At 65.4% G+C, this 11,982-nt stretch overlaps 3 protein-coding genes across 3 annotated transcripts in view; 1 reads left to right on the top strand and 2 right to left on the bottom strand.

Annotated features, from left to right (window-relative positions):
• Nucleotides 719–4,557, bottom strand: TAP2 (transporter 2, ATP binding cassette subfamily B member). Its single transcript, XM_021413462.1, has 10 exons — nucleotides 4,440–4,557; nucleotides 3,531–4,230; nucleotides 3,008–3,138; nucleotides 2,732–2,937; nucleotides 2,323–2,520; nucleotides 2,120–2,248; nucleotides 1,549–1,911; nucleotides 1,320–1,479; nucleotides 1,105–1,241; nucleotides 719–1,028 (listed from the first exon to the last, which is right to left on the bottom strand). The coding sequence occupies exons 2-10, from the start codon at nucleotides 4,130–4,132 to the stop codon at nucleotides 849–851; spliced, it is 2,106 nt and encodes a 701-aa protein (XP_021269137.1). The 5' UTR covers nucleotides 4,133–4,230; nucleotides 4,440–4,557; the 3' UTR covers nucleotides 719–848.
• Nucleotides 4,639–9,868, top strand: TAP1 (transporter 1, ATP binding cassette subfamily B member). The gene is made up of 11 exons (XM_021413472.1): nucleotides 4,639–4,822; nucleotides 5,443–5,545; nucleotides 5,620–5,750; nucleotides 5,827–6,032; nucleotides 6,448–6,645; nucleotides 7,109–7,237; nucleotides 7,573–7,758; nucleotides 8,183–8,356; nucleotides 8,667–8,826; nucleotides 8,898–9,034; nucleotides 9,157–9,868. Exons 1-11 carry the CDS (start codon nucleotides 4,723–4,725, stop codon nucleotides 9,397–9,399), a joined length of 1,767 nt encoding a protein of 588 aa, XP_021269147.1. The 5' UTR covers nucleotides 4,639–4,722; the 3' UTR covers nucleotides 9,400–9,868.
• The window catches only part of LOC110406685 (class I histocompatibility antigen, F10 alpha chain-like), a gene marked incomplete at its 5' end in the record, with an annotated part of 7,997 nt that continues 6,346 nt past the window's right edge, over nucleotides 10,332–11,982 (bottom strand). Inside the window, 2 exon segments of the mRNA XM_021413503.1 lie at nucleotides 10,332–10,567; nucleotides 10,691–10,723. Of these exon segments, the coding sequence (XP_021269178.1) occupies nucleotides 10,548–10,567; nucleotides 10,691–10,723 (53 nt within the window).

Genomic DNA, 11,982 nt, shown 5'->3' with positions numbered 1-11,982 from the left:
CCCCCCGAGGTTCCCCCATCCTGCATCACCTCCCTTGTGTGACCCCACACCGATGGTTTCTTGCTCTGTGTCCTGGAAGAAGTGTTGAGACGAGTTCTTGTTTTTGCAGCGCGGTCCCTGTGTGCCTGGCTGCGGTCTCTGTGTTCCTCCCCCCTCGTGTCCCCACACACTCGTCCCCCCCCAGTTCACCGTTTCCTTCCTTCCCTTCCCGCCCGCAGACAGCTCCGGTCTGGTCAGCTTTTCCTTGTCATATACGAATGCCGGCGGTGACCCCACTGAGCCCCATTTTGTCCATTTCTGATCACACAGAGCACCGGGACAGCTGCCCGGAGGTGGGGGGTCTCCTCTGGAGATACTCAAACCCCACTGGGCGTGACTGCTGTGGGGAACTGCTTTGGGGGGGATGCAGAGGTCCCTCCCACCCCCTGCTTTCCTGTGCCCACCTGGGGCTGCTCATCTTGTGCTCTCTGCTCATCCCTCCATCACACGCTGCTGCTCTTCCTCCTCCCCCAGCATTTATTCTCTCACTCCCCGTGGTACCTGCATGGCTTTGGCATGGAGACATGGCTGGAAACTTTGTCCCACTTTTGGGTGAGCTGTGCCTCCCCCTGTAACCTACAGTGCTGCCATAACCGCATTTTGAGGGCGAACACTCAGCTTCTGTAACTGACCGCGCACCGAGGCCGAGCTGCCCGCACCCCACGCCCCAACCCGCTCCTCTAGAAAGCATCTCCACTTTATTCCACGCAAATCCCAGAGCGTCCCACACTTCCCGTCCTGCAGCTGGGAGCAGAGCCAGCCACTGCCCCCGCGTCCCATTGCGTCCCACTCCAGCTGCCCCGTGGTTGTCAGCGCTGTAGCAGCCGGCTGTAGGGTCCGCCGCGGGTCCTCAGCTCGCCGGGTGTCCCCGTCTCAGCCACCGTGCCCTGCTCCAGCACCACAACGCGGTCGGCCTTCTCCAGCATCCGTGGCTGGTGGGTGATGAGCAGCACTGTCCGGTCCCCCCCGTTCCGCACCCACTGCTGGAGCTGTAGGACGCGCAGCTGCCCGTCAACACGTGCTGCGGGGCCGGACCCCCCCACCCCTGCGCTGCCCAGCACTCACCACCGCGTCGCCGTCCCCATCCAGAGCGCTGGTGGCCTCGTCAAGGATGAGGACGGTGGGACGCCGCACCAGGGCGCGGGCGATGGCGATGCGCTGCTTCTGTCCCGCCGACAACTGCCCTCCTCTCTCCCCTACGTCTGCAGGACGGGGGTGGTGGTGGGGGGGGGATGAGTGGGGTCAGACACCCGGGTCCCCCCCTGCTCCCCGGCACTCACCGGTGTCGAAGCCTTGCTCCAGCTCAGAGATGAAGCCCAAAGCGCCCGCAGCCCTCGCGGCCGCTACGATCTCCTCCTCCTCGCAGTCCTCCATCCCGTAGGCAATGTTATCCCGAATAGAGCCGGAGAAGAGCACGGGTTCCTGCCCCACCAGTGCCACCTGCCCCAGGGCAGAGGCTCAGCCCCGGCACCGCTCGGTGCAGCCGCATCTCCCCCCCACCCCCCTCACCTGGCGGTGCAGGTAGCGGTGCTCGTAGTCCCGCAGCGGAACCCCGTCCAGCAGCACCTCCCCGGCCCCGGGCTCGTAGAAGCGCTCCAGCAGCGCCGCGCACGTGCTCTTCCCGCTGCCGTTCAGCCCCGCCAGCGCCGTCACCTTGCCGGGGCGCAGCTCGAAGGTGACGTCTCGCAGGACGAGGCGCTCGGGGCGAGTGGGGTAGGAGAAGGACACCTGACGGAAGGCGACGTGGCCCCGCAGCGTGGTGGGCACGTAGCTGCCACCGGTGCCCACAGCTCGCTCCCGGTCCAGGTAATCGAAGACCTTGCAGGCGGCTGCTGCATTGCTCAGCAGGTCACCGTAGGAGTACGCCAGCGCCTGCATGGCAGAGCACCCATGGTGGGGACACAGGGATGTGACCCCGGGTAGAGCACCCAGGGTGGGGACACAGGGATGTGACCCTGGGTACAGCACCCAGGGTGGGGACACAGGGATGTGACCCCGGGTAGAGCACCCAGGGGGGGACAAAGGGATGTGGCCACAAACATGGGGATCTGGTGGCAGGGGACGCGCTGCCCGACCTCACCTGCACGCAGTTTCCAGCATTATTCTGGTAGAGGACGAAGGCGACGAGGCCACCAGCGGTGAGGGTCCCCTCGCGGAGCTGCTGGTGCCCACAGTACAGCACCAGCGCCTGCACGGCCAGCTGCAGCGCCTGCAGGGATGGGGCTGAGCGGGGACGTCCCCGTCCCACCCGGACACCGGGGTGTCCCCTCGTGCCAGCCTCACCCGCTGGATGAGGAAAAAGATGGCCTTCTCTGTGTCCCGCTGGTCCCGCAGCCGCAGGGTCTTGTCCAGCGCCTGGTTGTAGCGGTGCTCCTCCTCCTCCTCACCATTGAAGACTCGTACCGTCTCGATGGAAGAGATGGATTCCTGCACCGCCGCTCCGCTGTTGGCCGCTGCATCCAGCACAGCCCGCTGCAGCAGCTGGGGGGGGACCGTGGGCATCAGCATCCACGGGACGGCCAAGTCCTCGCCATCCCACTTCCATTCCTGCCCTGCTTTTCTCTGCCATCTCATCTTGGCTGTCCTGTCCCCACAGTCCCCACCTCACTATCCGCACTCCCACTGTTTCCATCCCATTACCGTTGTGTCCATTCCTGCCACCCCATCCCTCCTGTCCCATCCCCACCATCACCTGGTGCCGGGTGTCATAGACTTTCCTCACGGCGATGGCGAGTGGCACTTCCAGCAGTGCCAGCAGCGTCAGGCGCGGGGACAGCCCCAGCATGAAGGCGCAGAGCCCCAGCACCTGCCCCAGGTTCCGCAGCATCACGTTGATGTTGAGTGTCAACACACTGCTCGCCAGCGTCACGTCAGTGGTCAGCCGGGAGGCCAGCTCGGCTGCGGGGTTGAGCGGGGTGAGCTGGGGACATGGCGTGGGGACAGGGACAAAAATGTCCCCAGTCTGTACCTGCTCTGGTCTTCTGGAAGAAGGTGAGGTCCCGGTACACCAGGCTGGAGAAGAGCTGGTCACGAGTGCGCAAAATGAAGCGGAACTTGGTGAAGATGAAGAGTCCACCACGGCAGCCGGCAAACAGCGAGCTGGGAAGGAATTGGGGGGTGACCCCAAAACCCATCAGGGGTCAACGGAGAGCCCAGAACCCTTCACACAATTGCTAAGGGTCAACAGAGAGCCTGAAACCCATCAGGTGACTGCCAGGGTTTCAAGGTGTCTGGGAAAAGCCATCAGACAACCACTAGTAGACAGCGGGTTCCAGGGACAGAGACCCTCCCCTCCAAAACTCATCAGACAACCAATAGGGGCTGGCCAAGTCTGGGGCTGAAGACCCCAGATGCCCTCAGATGACCACTAGGGGTGGATGGAGACCCTCAAACCCATCAGATGACCACCAGGAATGGACAGAGACCCCCCAAACCCCTCAGACAACCAGCAGAGGTGGATGAGGTTTTGTGGAGGGATGCACGGTCCCTACCTGCTGGCAGAGGCCAGGCACATGAGGCCGACAGCAGCGGTGAAGGCAGCGAGGCCGTCCCCACGGCGGAGGACATCCAGGGCCCTCCCGGTGCAGTAGGGCACTGAGGTCTCACCCAGTGCAGCCAACACAAGGAAGAGGAAGGCGCAGCCAAGGAAGGGCCACTCGGGCCAGGCAAGGGCCAGCAGCCGCCTCAGGGGCACCCAGGCCTCTGCCTCCTTTGACCCCACGGCCACAGTGGGGACCAGGAGGCTCCAGGTGAGCAGTGCCACCACGGCTGTCCCATGGGTCAGCACCAGCCACGACGGTGTGGCCGCGGCCAGCAGCACCGGGGCAGCTCCAGGCAGCCCCAAGTAATCCCGTAGGGTCAGGAAGACGGCGGGGGTCAGGCTCAGCAGCACCGTGGCCCCGTGGGGCCCCCTGGGGGCCAGCAGCCGCCCAGCCCCCCCCAGCACCAGGAGGCGCAGCCCGGCCTCCAGCCAGGAGCCCACCCGGCCCAACTGGGCCAGTGCCGGGAAGAAGTGGGCCAGGGCCAACATGAGGGCCAGGTCGGCCAGGAGCAGGGTGCAAGCCAGGCGTGGAATGTGGGACGGCATCGGCATGGCTGCGGGGTGGGGACCCCCAGAGCCTCTGGTGCACAGCTGGACCGGGTAGGCTCCCCGGGGTGCTCCTGGAGCAGGTCCTCAGCTCCCCTCAGCACCTGGAACACACAGCAGCGCTTCCAGAATGGCTCCCAGTTCCAGCCCGGCTCCCCAGGACCCTGCCTGGAGCACACACCCGTGGCCACCAAACCCTTCCAGTCCCCACCAGTTTCCTCCAGCCCCTCACCAGTCCCCACCAGTGGCCACCAGACCCCACCAGCCTCTCACCAGCCCCCTCCAGCCCCCTTCAGCTCCCACCAGTCCCTACCAGTCTCCTCCAGCCCCCTCCAGCCCCTCACGGCCGCCGCTCGCCATCTCCTCCTCTCTCCGCCGTTACTTTCACTTTCAATCTCCCCGCCCCTCTCCAAGCTGCTGCGTTCCGATCTGCCTGGCAACTAATGACGCTCCACGGCCTCAGCCAATGAGCGGCGTCGCTGCCGCACAGCCTCAGCCAATGAGCGGCGCTCTCGTTTCCGAGAAGCGGCGGCCGCTGCCGGGCAGTGGGATCGGGGCCGGAGCGGGATCGGGGCCGGAGCGGGATCGGGGCCGCGATGGGGGCGGTGGGCGCGGGTCGCCGCCTCCTCCTCTCGCTGAGCCCCGAGCGCCGGCGCTGCGCCGCGGTGATGGGTCTGATGGCGGCCTCGGCGCTGAGTACGGGGCGGGGGGACTGGGAGTGGGGTTGGAGTGGAGTGGGATTGGGATTGGGAATGAGGATGGGGTGAGAATGTGGTGGGGATGGGGGTGGGATTGGGAACGGGATGGGATGGGGATGAGGATGGACATAGTCATGGAATGGGATGGGGAATGGGATGGGGATTGGGGAAGGGCTAGGGATGAGGATGGGGATAGGCTTGGCACTGGGAATGGTCCGGGCTGGGGATGGAGTGGGGATGGAGTGGGAATGGTGTGAGTTTGGGACCGGGGTTGGGATTGGGTAGGATGGAGTGGGAATGGGGGAGGAATGGGAACTGGGGCTGTCTCTGGGATGGGGATGGAATGGGGATTGAAGATGGGATGGGAATGGGAATGTGATGGAGTGGGGATGGAGATGGGATTGGGGCTGGGTTGGGGTGGGGATGGGGATGGAATGGGAATGGAGATGGGTTTGGGGTGGAGTGGATGGGTGCAGCCAGTTGGAGGGCAACACTGAGGTTTGAGGGTTAACCGCTGAGCTTTGGGGGTGCAGCACCAAACTGGAGGTGCAGCACAGAACTCCGGGGGCACCGTTCCTCGGGGGGGTCCCCCATGCCCTGACCCTGCTGCGGTGACAGGCGAGATGGCCGTCCCCTACTACACGGGGCGCGCCAGCGACTGGGTGGCCCGTGAGGACGAGCTGGCAGCCATCCTGCCCATGGTGCTGCTGGGCCTCGGCAGGTACTGGTGCAGGGGGGGACGTGGTGCAGGCGGGGGGCAGCATGAGACCCTGTGACACCCCACTGCCATCGCAGCGCTGTCACCGAGCTGGTGTGCGACGTGATCTTCGTGGGGACCCTGAGCCGCACGCAGGGCCGCCTGCAGCGCCGCGTCTTCGCCGCCGTCCTGCGGCAGGACATCGCCGAGCTGCGCGCCGACGGGGCCGGTGAGGGGGCACCGGGTTGGAAGGGGACACAGGGACAAAGGACGCGGGTGGCACTCACCGCGCCGTCACCCGGCAGGGGACGTGGCCACGCGGGTGACCCGGGACGCGGAGGACGTGCGCGAGGCGCTGGGCGAGGCGCTGAGCCTGCTGCTGTGGTACCTGGCGCGCGGCGCCTGCCTCTTTGCCACCATGGCCTGGCTGTCCCCGCGCATGGCACTGCTCACCGCGCTGGCGCTGCCGCTCCTGCTGGCGCTGCCCCGGGCCGTGGGGCGCTTCCGGCAGGTACGGGCTGCTGTCCCCTCCGTGTTCCTGTTGTCACCACCGTGTGCCTACTGTGCCATTCATGTGCTCGTTGTCCCCTCTGTGCTCTCATTGTCCCATCCATGTGCCCACTGTCCCCGCCACCATGCTCTTGCCTCTTGTCCCATCTGTGTGACCATTGTCCTCTCCATGTACCCCGTCTCTTTCACGTGTCCATCGTCCCTGCCATGTGCTCACTATTTCCTATGTGTGGTTGTTATGCTTTCCACATGGTTACTGTCCTATGCGTGTCCCCACGGTCACCTCGACATGCCCACCATCCCTTTATGTCCCCACCATCCCCTCCATGTGTTCTTTGTCTGCTCCATGCATGCACTGTCCCCACCCCAGCTCTGTCCCCCTGCCACCCGCCCTGCAGTGACACCGCTGTCCCCAGGCCCTGGCACCGCAGGTGCAGAAGGCGCAGGCCCAGGCCAGCGAGGTGGCGGTGGAGACCTTCCAGGCCATGGCCACCGTGCGCAGCTTCGCCAACGAGGACGGGGCGGCCGCGCGCTACCGCCAGCGCCTGCAGCACAGCCACCGCCTGGAGAAGAAGGACGCGGCCCTCTACACCGTCTCTGTCTGGACCAGCGGCGTACGGGATGGGGTGGCTCAATGGCATGGGGACGTGGTGGGGTAGGGCTGGGGGACATGGAGACATGATGGCACTGAGATGTCAGGAGATGGAGCACGATGACGTGGGACTAGTGCACAAGGGGAAACAATGACGAGGGGCTGGGGGACATGATGGCATGAGGGTGGCAGGGCATGGGGATATGATGGCACGGGGACTGTGGGACATGGGTGCGATGGCAAAGGGACATCAGGATGTGGCAGGCACAGCAGCGCAGGGGCTGTGGGGCAGAAGGGTGCAGGGATGTGGGAATAGGGTGACACAGGGGTTCCAGGACACTGGGGACGTGATGGCATGAGGGGACAGCACAGCTGTGGGGCACTGGGACATGGGAGACATTGACAGCATGGGGAGGTGACAGAGTGGGGCTGGGAACGCAGTGTCCCATGGGAGGTGTCCCCCGGTGACCTCGTGGTGTCCTCAGTTCTCAGCGCTGGCCCTGAAGATGGGGATCCTCTACTACGGGGGGCAGCTGGTGGCCGCGGGGACCGTCAGCACCGGGGACCTCGTCACCTTCCTCCTCTACCAGATGCAGTTCACTGATGTCGTGGAGGTGAGCCCGAGGGGATGCCCGTGTCTCCATGTCCCCATGTCCCCATGCCACTCCTAGTATGCCACAGTGTCCCTATGTCCCCATGTCCTCCTTGCTGTGTCCCCAGGCCAATCCCCGTGTGTCCCCGTACCCACCTATGTGCCTGTGTCCCCACATCTGTTCTTTTGTGATCTCTGACACATCCCTGTGTTCTCCCCACCACGTCCCTGTGTCACCTCCTCTGTCCCCATATCTTCCCTGTCCAGTCCCCATGCCAATCCCACTGTGCCCTGAGTCCCCATGTCCCCATGCCACATCCCCTTGCCCCCCTGGCCACGTCACTGCGCTGTCCCCAGGTCCTGCTCCGCTACTACCCCACACTGACGAAGGCCGTGGGCTCTTCGGAGAAGATCTTTGAGTTCCTGGACCGGGAGCCTGAGGTCGCACCCTCGGGGACAATGGCACCCGGTGATCTGCAGGGCCACCTCCAGCTCGAGGACATCTGGTTCTCCTACCCCGGGCGCCAGGAGCCCGTCCTCAAGGTGGGCACAGGGACACGGGAACGTGGTGGGACAGCATGGAAGGTGTGGGGACACAGTGGGGTGACACATGGATACACTGGGGACATGGTATGGGAACACAGGGACACAGTGGGGAGGGTGTGGGGATACGAAGCAATGGCAAGGAGACGCATGGAGGGGGTGGTGTGGGGACATGGTGAAGGGACACGAGGACATGGCAGGGAGGGTGCAGGGACATGGCACACGGTGGGGATGTGGCATGGGGACACGATGAGTGACAGCGAGACATGGTGGGGAGGGTGTGGGCGTGTAGATGTGGTCCCAGAGATTTGGGAAGAAAACAAGGGTAGGCGTAGGGGGAACAGAGAAAGAAGGACACAGCAGGAAGGCCACGGGCCGAGGAGTGGGTACAGGAACCCCATGGATGCGACATCCGTGTCCCCAGGGCGTATCGCTGGAGCTGCGCCCCGGGGAGGTGCTGGCGCTGCTGGGACCCCCGGGCGCAGGGAAGAGCACGCTGGTGGCCCTCGTGTCGCGCCTGCGCCAGCCCACGGCCGGGCGCCTGCTGCTGGACGGCCACCCCCTCCCCGCCTACCAGCACTCCTACCTGTGCCGCAAGGTGAGCCGCCACACGTCCCCGTGGGTCCTGGCTGTCCCTGTGGGTCACCGGGTGTCCTTGCACATCGGTGCCCATCCCCGTTGCGTCACCCGATGTCTGGGTCCCCAGCCATCACCACCACGTTCCCTGATGTCCCTGCCATATCCCCACTGTGTCCCCTGCAATGCCCCTGCCAAGACCCCAACCTTCCTTGCTGTATTTCTAGTCACTGTACCCCCATGTCCCAGATGTCCCTGGTATGTCCCCACCCATCCCCGCCGCCTCCCCTGCTGCGTCCCCGCCGTGTCCCCATCTGTCCCCTCCACTGCAGGTGGCCGTCGTCCCCCAGGAGCCGCTGCTCTTTGCCCGCTCCCTCCACGCCAACATCGCCTACGGGCCGGGGCGCTGGAGCCGGGCGCAGGTGACAGCGGCCGCCCGCCGGGTGGGCGCCCACAACTTCATCACCCGCCTGCCCCAAGGCTACGACACAGGTAGGGTGTCCCCGCTCCATTCTGGGTCCCCTCCGGGGTCCCCTCCCGGCCTGACCCCGCTGTCCCCGCAGAGGTGGGCGAGCTGGGGGGTCAGCTCTCCGGGGGACAGCGGCAGGCGGTGGCCATCGCCCGCGCGCTGGTTCGGGACCCCCGCGTCCTCATCCTCGACGAGCACACCAGCGCCCTGGACACCGAGAGCCAGCAGCAGGTGGGATGCGTCCCCCACGTCCCCACATCCCCGAGCCCCGCGTTCCTCAGCCTGCACCCCCAGGTCCCCTCGGTCCCGGGCTGTGGCTGGGGACCTCCCCCTGACCGCGTCTCCTGCCGCAGGTGGAGCAGGAGATCCTGGCGGCCGAGGGCACGGGGCGCGCGGTGCTGCTGGTGACGGGGCGGGCGGCCCTGGCGGCGCGGGCACAGCGGGTGGCGGTGCTGGAGGGGGGAGAGGTGCGCGAGCAGGGACCCCCCCACGAGGTGCTGCACCCAGGCAGCCGCGCATGGCAGCTGCTGCAGGATCGGGGACAACAGGGAGCAGCGGGGGACAGAGGGAGCGGGGAGGAGGGACAGCAGGATTAGGGACAGCAGGATTAAGGATGGGGACAGCAGGAGCCAGGGTGGAAACACCGGGGAGAGGGCACTGGGAGGTGGGGATGGGGACACTACACATTGGGATGGAGAGAAGTTGGGGCTGAGAATGGGGACACTAAGGGGGGAGGTGGGGACACCAGGGGCAGCAACAAGGGACCACAAGAGCTGTGACATGGGAACGCGGGCACGGAGCTGGGCGCACTGCGGTGCCACCACTGCATGACAGCAGCCACAGCACAAACTGCGGTGACACCCAGTGCCACCAGGGCTGGTGGTGGGACACGGAACTGGGAATAAATCTGCATGTTTGTACCCGGGTGGTGCTGGGATCTCAGCGCGGGGAGTCCTGGTGCCATAAGAAATACAGGGACAGTGAGGGACCCCAGAACTCCCAGCAGGAAGAGCAGAGCCCCCAGCAACACCAAACCGAGGGGAAATAAACCAAGAGAGAGTTGGAGGCGGCAAACTAATATTTATTTGGGTGTAGGGTACAATGTGGGGGGGCATGGAACTGCAGGGGGAGGGGGCAGCACGGGGACATGAGCACTTCGGGAAGGCTGGGATGAGGGATGGGGAGTGGGAGAGTGCAGAAAGGCAGAGGGATGGGGGGAGTGTGACTGGACACGCAGCTGAGGGGGGGGTGGGGGGAAGGTTTACATGGGGTCAGCTGGTAGGAGGAGCAAGGAGACCCCATCCCAGCACACAGGGATGGTGTTGGGAAAACCAGAGCTCATCCAGGACACAGAGCAAGGAACCATCAGCATGGGGTCACAGAGGGGAGGCGATGCAGGATGGGGGAGGAACATATTGGGGGGGGGGGGCAGCAGGTACTCAGCACAGCACCCTGAGCAGCTGAACTGGGACCCCGTCCTCTCACCCCCACCATCCCCAGCCACAGCACAGAGCAGAGCGCGGGCAGACTGAGCGCAGAGCAGCCCATCACTGCCAGGCTTTATTTCACTGAATCATAGAAGTCGTGCGGCAAATCACTTTGTGGGAAGAGGTGCAGGCAAAACATCATGGGCAGCAGAGGAAGCACAGGGAGACGTGAGAGGTTGAGATGACGGGGTCACATCCATCGCCGACACCCAATGCTGGCAGGGCCGGCCGGCCCCTCGCAGGCTGAAGCACAGCACTCAGGTGGCGCGGTCGCTCCCTGCAGGGATGAGAACAGATGGTGTCCTGTTCCTGGGGGACCGTACTCCCACTCCAACCCCCTGCTCCAGGGCTCTCCCTGAGAGCACGGGGACCCCTCCCAACCCCCAGCCCCACACCGCACCTGTGGCCGAGCTGCTGGATCCGCCATCCCGGTCTGTAAGGGAGAAACAGCCATGAGCCCTGGCCCCATGCTCGCTATGGGGCGTGGAATGGCCCCAAGCACCGGGAATGGGAACCCCAGGACCACCCTGGCACTGGGCAGAGGCGGGGGACAGCGCTGCACTCGTCACTCACCAGGCGCGATGTTGTAGCCCTTCTCATTCTTCCCTGCAGACAGACAGACAGACGCATCAGCACAGGTTCACATCACAGCCTGACTGGGGGCTCCTGAAGGGGTCCTGGATCCCCCCACAGCCCCCTCCATCCTCCCCATAGAGCCCCACAGAGCCCCACACCTGGCCCCATAGAGCCCCACAGAGCCCCACACCTGGCCCCATAGAGCCCCACACTGGGCCGCAAAGCACCCCATGCATGCAGCCCCATAGTGCCCCTCACCGAGCCCCATAGCATCCCATACATGTGGCCCCACAGGACCCCATACTGCCCCACACCTGGCCCCACAGAACCCCATACATACAGCCCCACAGCACCCCACACCAGGCCCCACTGCACCCCATACGTGCGGCCCCATTGCGCCCCTTACACTGCGTCCCATACTGGGCCCCACAGCACCCCTTACATGCAGCCCCATAGCACCCCACGCCGGGCTCCATGGCACCCCATACATGCGGCCCCATAGCACTCCCCACCTAGCCCCACTGCACCCCACCCCAGGCCCCATAGCGCCCCATACATGTGGCCCCATAGCACCCCACACCTGGCCGCATAGTGCCCCATACATGCAGCCCCACGGCTGCCTCACACTGGGCCCCATAGCGCCCTACACCTGGCTCCATACAACCCCATATATGCAGCCCCACAGTGCCCCACACCTGTCCCCACTGCGCCCCACACCGGGCCCCATAGCATCCCCCACCTGGCCCCACTGTGCCCCATAGCACCCCAAACACGCAGCCCCATAGCAATCCACACCTGGCTCCACTGTGCCCCACACCTGGCCCCACTGCACCCCATAGCGCCCCATGCCTGGCCCCACTGGGCCCCATACATGCGGCCCCAGAGCGCCCCACACCTGGCCCCATAGCACCCCCCACCGCACCCCATACATGCAGCCCCACAGTGCCCCACACCTGTCCTCACTGCGCCCCACATCGGGCCCCACTGCGCCCCCTAAATGCAGCCTCAAAACACCCCACGCCTGGCCCCACTGCGCCCCATAGCACCCCACACCTGGCCCCATACAACCCCATAGCGCCCCACACCTGGCCCCATACAACCCCATAGTGCCCCACA

This window comes from Numida meleagris, chromosome 15, assembly GCF_002078875.1.
Source record: "Numida meleagris isolate 19003 breed g44 Domestic line chromosome 15, NumMel1.0, whole genome shotgun sequence".
NCBI lineage: Eukaryota > Metazoa > Chordata > Aves > Galliformes > Numididae > Numida > Numida meleagris.
Note: the sequence above shows the minus strand (reverse complement) of the source record. Positions and strands in the feature narration are given on the sequence as shown.